Below are 10,340 nucleotides of genomic sequence, written 5' to 3' on the forward strand. Positions count from 1 at the left end.
ATATTTAAGTTTACCTCCCTTCCCTTTTTTCCCCCTAACCACTAGACAATGCTCCTTCCCAACCTGGTAAAAATTTGGCAGAGTCTTTACAGTTCCATGGGCTGGAAGAAATAACCCCATGAGATATTGTCACAGAAACTTAGACAGCCCAAGGCTGGCTTCAGGTAAATGAATAAGCAGGGGGGGAAAAAAAAAAAAAAATCAATCCCCCCAAAAACCAACGAAAGCAACGACGAAACTTGTCAGATCAAATAGAAGGTTGCTGTCTGAATTCACAGGATTTGAGTAGCTTCAGACATATCAATTCTTCCATTCTTACTCATGCTCTCTCTTCTCCCTGGGAAGTCTACAGAAACAGTCATGTATAACACATCTCAACAGTGACAGTTCCGGCTACTACAGCAACTAAGCTGTGAGGTTTCTGAGCCAAGATGTGTATGCCAGCAAGCCTGCCAAGAGCCAGTCCACGTTGTGACTCCATTTCTTGTCTCTGACACTCTGATGCCTCACCACATACCAGGGATCAGCTGGAGATCAGCAACTGCTTGTTCTGCTTTTGCATTACAGGTGTCCTTCAGGTCTTTGCTGTGCACCAGTCACCTTCCTCACCATCACAAGTGACCACAGACTGGTAAAGAGTCAGGACACATGGATGCAATATGCAGTATTGATATGAGGTATGCTGGCCATAGCCGTCCAGGGAATATTTCTTCCTCTCTGACTGGGATTTCTCCACTGGGGAAAGCGGAGCTACTGGCAGGGCTGTTTGCCAGCACACCACCTTCCACCTCCACAGATCTGTGAGAAACAGCACCCACTGCGCAGCAGCACCCATTGCACACCAGCCCTGCTCATTGCTCATCCTGCCTCACTCTCTGCTTGTACTCTGTCTCTCAGAGCTCACCCAGCATCCCTTCGCTTCCACTGCACTTTTGCTGTAGAAGCAGCATTGACCCTATCCATACAGTCCTTTCTATAACACAGTCCCTTCTGCCACCCTGGTTACTGTACATACTGAGCCTAGCCAAGGTTTTTAAGACACTAGAATGCTGCCCTCCCCCTTCCTCCACCGGGACAGATAAATAGGATGCAGCATCTGATACACATCGACCACAGAAGAGGCCATATCTCTATCAAGCAGCTCGTTGTGCTCAGCCACATAGCAACACAAATGTTTCTATGTCACACAGAGCCCTGATTTGGCCAGCTGCACAGCCAAACGCACAGGCATCTCCTGGAAAGGGTTCAGCTGACCACAAGAGCTGTCTGTGTGCCTGCAACATGCCCACTGGCTCAGCACTGGCCAGGTCCCTCAGGGTGGATCACATAGGAAAGCACGCCTGTGCCTAGGAAGAAAGGACACGAACCCCGGAAGACCCCCAGGCAGCGGGAGCAGACCAGACATCTCTTATCAGAAGATGATCCGGGCTTGTCACTTCCTGTCAGCCATGTTCTCCGCAAAGGAGAGTCTCTCTGGAGCCCTGTTAAATGGTGCCTAAACTCTGGGGTACCTCCACACGTGGCCCAGGCTGCTCCGTCAGGAGAGAGGAGGTCAGCTCAGACCACTGCAATCCAGAAACATGACCTGCAGGGAGGAGTCACTTATTTTCCTCAAGACTGAAAAAACCCAAACATCACAATGGCCAACCCTGCCGATGGACCTGGGATATCCATACTGGTGCAGACACCCTTCCCTTGCTGGGGAGGGAACAAAATACTTGATAATTTCAAAATAAATTTTAATAATTTGAATATTTTTATTAAATAATTTTAAATATAGTCCAAGAGCTATTAATAATGTCAGCATTAAATATTCATTAAGTATTTAATGGTAACAATAAGCAAGTATTTCACCAAATGAACAGCTCATTAGCTAGATAAACAGATGACTTTATTAAAGCCGTTGTGGTGCAAGCAGTCTGTGAATTGACTCTATGTGGTTTGAAATTGTATAATCCTGTCATGACGTTACTTTGAATCTTTAGTCAGAGCTCACAAGCTAAGTAGTGGATTTGCTCTGGGCAGTTTAGAGTGATATTTGAGGAAGGGATCACAAAGCAGAAACTCGTCTTACTGGCAGCCATACCACTGACTCCACAGAGTCACAGCTGCTCTCTGGCTTGGGAGCAAGCCTAGCAGCACCTAGCTTTATCCTGCAAGGATAAACCAGCTCTGTCCACTTCAGGAGATCTCAGCACTATTTATAACATGACTGTCCACCTCACTGTGCCACTGTCTCTGAAATGTGCAGGTCTGCATTGCCTCTAGCATTTCAGATAAAAAGATTAACAGATCTTTGCCCTCTCCTGATGTGCAGCAATCCTGCCCCAGAACTGACTGCATTCACAGTCTAGATAAGTTACTGTGTGCTGACTTATAGAAACCTTGTGGAGCTTTCCTGCCCTTCCCCAATACAGTACTAGCAGAGAGTATAACCTCAGCGTGAGTTTCCTCTGGGCACTGAATGCCCTGTGTGTCTCCAAGCTGCTTACCAGTAAAGAAAGCAAACATGCAATATGTTCAGCTACTTTTGCTACAGAAATAGCTGCAAGCTTGCAGGCACGTGTACATACAAGATGCCCACTCCCCACTTGGATGTCTGGTCACTGGGAAAGCAACACAGCACAAACAGCAACCAAAAGAGGATAGCACTTTTCAGCCTTTCCTGGCAGGGTCTGGATCCAGCACCTCTATCCCTGCACTCTGTGGTTTGCCCCTCTGATACTAGGAGGGCGTGGGGTCAGTGAGAGAGCATCAATCAAGCAAAAAGGTCCCTAACCTTTGACTTTTTGAGGCATTTTCCATCCTGAGAAATGCAGGAGAAATATCCAAGTGCAGCAACAGCTGTGTGAGCAGAGAGGTGCACTGTTTGTGTCACACCGGCCACACCAGTAGCCAGTCCACTTCTAAGTTTCAAAGAAATAGGTTTCCCTGAAGCAAGCAACAGCAAACCACAGGCCACACACCACCAAGCCAAAAGCAGCACCATAGAAAAGGAAATAAATGCTGCAGGCTGCTAAAGAACAAGTTCACTGTGACCAACATCAGAGCTGCAAGAAAGTAGGCAAAGATGATGATGCACCACAGCTGCAGCCTTTGTGTACTGCCTGGTGGCAATGTGGCTGACAGCCCTGGGGTTAACCCATGCAAGGGAAGAGCTCCATGAACCAGACACCAGAGTGAGCAAATAGGGTTTTTTAACACCAAAGCACCACTTCCTTTCCTTGCCCATCAGACTGCCATGCAGGAAGTGCTGCTGGGGCCAGAGGGCACATGGAGGAGCATGGGGCCTTTGGGGATGGTAGTGCTTCTGCTCAGCAGCAAGTGTCTGGCTCCACTCAAGCTCAAGCTTGAGATCAGTCCCCTTCCTGATGGCCAAACTGGGCTTGGGCTGCCTCGTCTGTGCTGTCCGCATCACACCCCCCTGATCCCCAAATCCTGATGTTTTGATACTGGAGCCCCAAAGCTCCATGGCAGGGGACCCCATGCCCCACCAAGCAGGAAGTGAAGTGGGGTCAGGCTCCCAGATTTCTGCCATGCTGCTGGAGGAGTGGGGTGCTGGCCCCTGATCACAGAGGCCTTCAGGACTTCAGCCATTGCAGAAGTCTGCTGCCCCAAATGAGGAAAGGCAGTGCCACTTACTAGAAAAATATATCTTTATTTACCATCTGTGTTTTGCTCGGGAGAGAATACCCTGTGACAAGGGGGCCAGCCAAAGACATGCTGTTGATGGTGGTCAGCATGCCCCCACCTGCACCGCGCAGGGGGTGGCAGGACCAGGTCTCCATGGGGGACGCTGATGTGTCAAAAGGGTGGGAAGGGGGTTGGAGATGCTGCTTTCATCTCAGGCCCCACTGCCCTCCACCACTGTCTTATTCGGTTCCTGTCAGCAGAGCATGTGGCTTCCCCACCAGCTCCACCACCACGGCACAGTCGTGGTTTCTCTTCCAGGCTGGGACCCCTGTCATGGCACCACTGCTTCTGGCACATTCCTTGCAAGGAGTTAAATAAAGAGGTTGGGGGGACATTTTCTGGGATGGGAATGGTCGATAACTTAATGCAAAATGAATGTATCACACCTAACAAACCAGCTAGCAGGCAGGTGCTGGTCATACAGCAGTCACAGTGCCAAGGGCCTGGGCAGGGTGGCCAGCCATGGCTTGGGGCAGGCAGCTGAGGCCTCCGTACTACTCATTCCCACACCACTGCCTGTGGTGTGGCACAGCATGGCCCAGGCACCCGCAGCCTTGGCTCAAGGGGCCTCCTCGATGCCCGCCGGCTGTTCCCACACGCCTGCTGGCCCAAGCTCACCAGGGCCATGATGCCATGTGGGGCCGCTGACACCAGCATCTTCTCAGGTAGCAAGTAGTGAGTTTCAATGGGGTCTTCAGCACGCTATGTTTTGAGTTTGTTGTTTTTTTCAGAGGGGGAAAATGTGTGATTCTCTTCAGGTAGACACAGTACAGCCCCAGTGCTTCCCAGAGGTCTGCAGGTCTGCTTTCAAGCCTTTACCTGTTGCTTGAACCCTCTTACACTGAAGGCCAAAACATAGTTTCTTGGTGGTGCGAGACCCTGGCTTGGCCACTGCTGCTCAGGCAGCACTCACCCCTCACGCATCCTAGTGTGTGGGGGGGGGGGGGGGGCTGCCAGCCACACTCCAACAGCCCCATTCAAAGCTTAAATAAGCCGAAGAATGTCTTGGATTCCTCAAAATTAACCAGAGCAATTTTGGAGACGTTGACATGCAAACTGTCCATCTTCCTGAGCTTGAATAAAGCCCCCAGGTAGCTTTTCCGGGCCCATGTTTTCTGACTTGTACAGTAGTTGATGCCTTTGTCCTCCATCAGCACGTGGCTGCCTGGCAAGGCTGGGTTTTTCTTGTAGACAATGTGGCTCAACACCTGGCTGCTGCAGACACTGCCCCGGAAGAGCACGTTGGAGTATACGAAGTACAAGCCAGTCTCATTTATGACGAGGCCCTGATTGCGGTACTGAATGCCGTTGGTGAAGGCATGGCCAGAGATGGGTTCCCACTCCAGAGGGAGGCCCTGCTGGACCGGGTTCCCTGGAAGCCCATATAAGAGAAAAAGTGCAGTAAGTGCAAGCAGTTGTGTGGTTTTTCCTCAAGTCACACCCCACGTCACAAGAAGTCAACTGTTCTCCAAGTCCTTGTCCACAGCATGGAAAGTCCACCCCAACCTCACGCTGGTGGGAGCTCTCACCTTCACCTTGCTCAACAACAGCCACTTATGACAGCCTTCTGCCCCGCACACCCCAGATACAAACCCAAACCAAAAACCAGAGCCCTCACTGAAAAGCCTAAATGAGGGGAAGATTTTAGCTGTGGAGTAACTTCCCTCTGTCAGAGCACACGTGTTACCAAAGGAAAATAGAAAAGCCTGCGTGAGCTGGGCTCCTCACAACTACAATCATGCCACCCTCTCACCCAAGCCACGTCTGCCCAATCCCCTGCTCCCACATTTTGCTGGCCTCCCTCAGCACGTACCTGTTAAGTGTGCTGCGTTCCTCTCTTCCTTTATCATTGACTGCTCCTTCTGCCCTGCACAAAAAAAGGGAAGATATATTAGCTGTATGCTCCATGGAGAAGCCAGCCCAGAAAGCAGAAGGAAGCCAACCATGAAGCTGAAATGGGGCAGATTCAGAGCAGCATGGGGCACATAAGCACCATGGCTTAGTGCAGTGAGGCAAAGCAGTTCTTGGGCAAACATTGCAGGGCAAGAGGAGGAGTTAAAAAGGAAGAGTTGCAGCAAAGGATCCAGATGTGATCAAAAGCAAGGGGAAAGAGCAAGGAGAGCTTTCATCTTAAACAGCTCAGTTGGTGAGCTCAAGCAGAGCCCTCTCAGGGTGTAGGAGAGGGACAATAATGCCACTTTACCCAGCATCTCTAGCCCATGTCAAGGTGACTTGCTCATGTCCTGTCACAGATGAGCCTGTTCTATTGCCCCCCTCCAGTCCAACACTGCCAAAGGCAGATATACCCATGGCAGTGGACTTCTGTCTGCTGAGTACCAACCCTCCTCACAACCAGACCAGACACTTGAGACATCCTGCAAACCATCCCGCTGGCCAGGCAGACCTTGTCCTCAGAGAGGCAGAGCACAACTGGGAAAATTCTGCCTTCCCTGGAGGGCTCCGTTCCCCTTGGAGAGATGGGCCAGTTACAGTGACTTGGTATTTGGATCCCATCCCACTCCATCCTTCCCTTCTCAGCATCTACTTCCAAGCATCATGTTCTCAAACTTTAGAAGCAGCCTTTTCTCAAGCCAATTAAATTTTCCTCTCCTCTCCCCCTTCTTCACACTATTTCCCTGGCTTGCTTTATTTATCCATCCCCCCTCAGGAAATTCAGGGTTACTGTTTATGACTTATGTTCAGCTACTACTAAAGTAGCCTGTGATCAGACCACTGAGCATCCAGTTAAAATGACAGCCCCCCCTTCCCCTAAGCATTACAAAATCTATTGATATGGGAGTTGATGGGAACCAGGACTGCCCTTTCTAGAGAATTTTGCTATTTCCAAATTTGCTTTCATTCAGTGTCAGAACAAACTTGAAAAGAAATTAACTTTCCTACTAATCAAAAATCCTCAAGGGAAAAAAATCTTTTCAGATCTAGCAAAAATTGTCAAGAGAGCTGAAAATTTCTGACTTGGCCATCTTTAAAAAGGGATATCCTCACTGATAACATTAACATGGAATGTAAAAGTAAAATAATAGTTTGGAAGTTCAAAATATGATTTTTAAATTGTTCCATTCAGATTGAAAATCTTTGGGTTTTTCCTGAGTGAAATTTAGAAAAATTAGCAGGTTCTTGTGGAAAGTTTCAATTTCACTGAAATGACATTTCTAAAAGAAAAAAAACTCCATCTATAATCAGGCTCTTCTCAACTAGCTTTGGCTGCAGTAAGACTTTGTACCAAAAGAATTTAGGAAAAAAATAAGTTGCAATCTCAAGGGTGGGAGTGAATCCCCCACCCCCACAGAAAATGAAACCCTCTGCATCCTCCCAGAATCTTAAAAGAGTAAGGAGAGAAAGAAGTAACACATGCGATACCCATCTCCGTTCTCCTCCTTCCATTCATGTTGTTGCTGTATGTTAGGACAGCCAGAAACTCACTTTTACAGTAGAATACCCCCAGCACCGTTGCTCCACTGGGCCTGGGAGGCCGCCAGGTAGAGGCACACTATCACAGGAACCTGTGGCTGACATCTCTAAGCACTCCAGCAGGCAGGGTGCAGGACCCCATCCCCACACCCCAGAGATAAAGCTCTTTTTCCAGCCAAGCAAGTGAAATCAGCACTTTCAGAGCATTACGGTGCCTTTGCCCCCTGATGAGGAGAGGGAAGAGTTCGACAGGAGCATTCACACACACTAACACAGAGGAGTTCCTCCTCTATGTACATCAACTCACCTATGAGTTTCTCCAAAGCTGGAGGGATGTGTTCAATACTGGCAGACTGTCAAAAGAGAAGAGTGACAAGCCATCTTAGCAGAGTGAGAGGCATAAGGGCGTCATCTAAAGCAGCCAAGGACTATCTTTGACAGTGGCTAATTGTGGGTGCTCACAGGGAGCTGCAAAGCGCTAAGAAATATACAGGGAGAGAAACCTTGCAGCACTCAGAAACACAAAGACATCCAGATATATCAGTTACCAATAGAGCAGTCCCCCACAGTAATAAGCAACCCCACTTACATTGGCATGGCAGGCATTTAAATGCCACCAGCCTGCCCCTTGGGGAGTTTTGCACCACCTGAGCATCTCAGACCCAATTTTAAGTTTTTCTTTTTTTTTCCTGTTTCCCCAGAGCCTCTGTGACCAGCCAGGCAGACCTCACCTCTCTGAGTTCAGCCAGTTCCTTCTCCAGGTGGAAAATCTGAAACATGCTCAGCCCCACTCCAGTGAGGGCCACCAGGATCAGCAAGGAGATCACCAGGAAGCCAACGCTCCTCCTTTCCCTGTTGTTCCTTGGTTTTGTCCTCCGGTCGGGTACTGGTGGTGGAAAAGGAGCAACGGGAGGTGCAGGGGGGCAGGAAGTACTGGGGTTGGCACAGCTGTCCACCCAAAAGATCTGGGGGTACACGTAGTTCAAGTTCTGCTGCATGGCCGGGAGCGGGATGGACTGGACGTGCTTAGCGTGATCTTCCATATGGCAGCCAAAAACTGCTGGGGCTGTCCCAGACTGAGCCCTGGGGGAAGACCCAGCTCTGCCTTTATGTGCCTGCATCACTCCAGCAGCGAACGCCCAGCTCAGATGCTGCAACTCTATGAAAGCCTCAAGCATCAACAGCAAACCCCAAAGAGCTTCCGCCCTCGGCTGCAAGTTTGGGGCACCCGCCTGCTCCTCCCACACCGAGGCGGCACGCATACGCAGAGGGACCAGCCCGGCGGCAGACTGCGCTCACACAAAACCGCGCTCGGCGGCCGGGCTCGGGAAGCAGGTGCACTCAGCAGCGAAGCGCTTGTGGGGCACACGAGGGCTGCGCTGCCATTCGGGGGCTGAGTAATCAGCCCGGCGCACACCCACCAGCCAACCACCCTTTCCAGCAGCCCACTCGGGCAGCTGCTTTTCCACTGCGGTGTCCTGGACCACAAGCAGAGCAAAAGGAATGACAAAACCTCTGGCATCCTGCACAAGAGGGGAGAGGCAGAGCTGAGGACTCCTACCCTCAGCAGAAGGATGAAGACCTGATCCCAAGCCCAGCTGTGGGTGCTGGGGAATTGCTTCATTTCACACAGGACAGATTGCTTACCGCTGCCTGTTGCACATCCTGCCTTTTCCTTGGCTCCTCCAACAGGGCACGGATCCCGAGTCACAGAACGCTGGTCACAGACACCGTCCCACCGTGATAAAAAACAACCTAACCAAGAAGAGGAAGACTTTGTCAGTGCTGCAGCCTCAGCAGAGCTGCCCCAGTGTTAACCACCTAAGTAGAGCCAAGCTCAGTGGGCTGCCTTCACTAAATCACTGTGGGCCACTGGCCAGGCTGAACCAGCAGTGTGCTGTAACGTGGGAAACACACAGTGCTTTGGGGTACAAGCAGGCTTTTCTGGCACCTTCTGCTGACCCTGTTACCTTTGCAAATACTACCTCCAACCCCACAGTCCTCTTCTAACCTGAGGAAGCCTTAGAGAGGGAAGGTGTTTTTTTATCATCTCTTCAGGTCAACGCTGAGCACTGCAGCAGGACCTAACCTGGCCAAGTAACTTGTGACTAAAGCCTGGGGTAGACACTGTGCTACTCACCTTGGTAGAATTTCTCTTGCTTTCCAAGAAAGGATCCAGAATTCAGGCTGTGCTGCAAGGACCAGCACTTACAGGAGCTCATTACAAAATCATAGCGAGGAGAGACAGGGACATTTCCATTGCTCAGTTTCCAGTTTCCATTCCTCATTGACTGCAGATTTCCAAGTGGTGGCAATGAGATTTTCCCACAGATGTATAGGTGCACAGAAGTAATTTTAAACAGCAGTTTGCTCCTCCGTTTTACAGACCTATGTTGAAGTGTGTATTTGTATGGGGCAGTATTTAAAAAAAAGGAAATGCTTAATACCAGAACAAACTGGAGATTTGTCTCCTCTGTGGCTGAAGGAAGCCATCCCAACACACAGGCTTTGATCTTGAACATCAAAACTGGGGTCTAAGAACATCACACTTTAACGACATATGCACACTTGTTTCTCCAAAGCAAGGCCTCAGCTTTTCCTCCAACCACACCAATAAGTCAGATGTGTCCTCAAAGCCTTGCCTGCACCACCAGACACCCCACTGCTTTTTGAAGATGTTCACCACAGCCGTTTGCTGCAGCAGTGATCCGCAGCGTGAGAGGTTTCAGCAACCCGTCTGGCTCTTCCTCGTACTTCTAGGTTTCTGACATAGCCACAAAAGCAACATAAATCCAGCTCCAGTCACACCTACCCTCACTCAGTCCTCCTCTCTGCATCCCAGAATGGCACTCCCCAGCCAGCCGGAGGACAGGTCCTCATCCACTCCTACGATCATTACAAGAGAGGGTCACACAAAGGGCTGGGCTCAGCTCCACACCTCCCATGCCACATGGTGAACTCCAGCCCGGCTAGCCAGTGCTGGGCATGGAGAAAGGGAGATGCCTCCAAGGCACCGGGAGCCAAGAGAGGCAGCAGGACACTTCGGCAAGCATCTCCTGCACTCTCCATGACCCCACCTGTGCAGCACCCCAGCCCTGCTGCTGCCACAGGCACCTGAGCCACATGTGGGGGGACTCGCCACCCACTTGGGCTCCTCACTCCGCAGTCGGTGCCTCCACTCCCTTTCTCTCACAGCAGCGAGCACAGCGTGCCCA

At 50.4% G+C, this 10,340-nt stretch overlaps 1 protein-coding gene across 3 annotated transcripts; it reads right to left on the minus strand.

Moving 5' to 3' along the window:
• Nucleotides 1-3,688: 3,688 nt before the first annotated feature.
• FASLG (Fas ligand) lies at nucleotides 3,689-10,049 on the minus strand. 3 transcript variants are annotated; one of them, XM_030032993.2, is made up of 6 exons: nucleotides 9,266-10,049; nucleotides 8,773-8,880; nucleotides 7,857-8,011; nucleotides 7,433-7,478; nucleotides 5,507-5,560; nucleotides 3,689-5,065 (listed from the first exon to the last, which is right to left on the minus strand). In XM_030032993.2, the coding sequence occupies exons 1-6, from the start codon at nucleotides 9,645-9,647 to the stop codon at nucleotides 4,671-4,673; spliced, it is 1,140 nt and encodes a 379-aa protein (XP_029888853.2). In that variant the 5' UTR covers nucleotides 9,648-10,049; the 3' UTR covers nucleotides 3,689-4,670. The 3 variants fall into 3 exon arrangements, with proteins under 3 accessions (XP_029888853.2, XP_040984097.1, XP_029888854.2); XM_041128163.1 differs by lacking the exon at nucleotides 9,266-10,049 and having other exon boundaries at nucleotides 7,857-8,208; nucleotides 8,773-8,872; XM_030032994.2 differs by lacking the exons at nucleotides 8,773-8,880; nucleotides 9,266-10,049 and having other exon boundaries at nucleotides 7,857-8,664.
• Between the last annotated feature and the right edge of the window lie 291 nt (nucleotides 10,050-10,340).

The sequence above is a fragment of the Aquila chrysaetos genome, chromosome 12 (assembly GCF_900496995.4).
Source record: "Aquila chrysaetos chrysaetos chromosome 12, bAquChr1.4, whole genome shotgun sequence".
Taxonomy (NCBI): Eukaryota; Metazoa; Chordata; class Aves; order Accipitriformes; family Accipitridae; genus Aquila; species Aquila chrysaetos.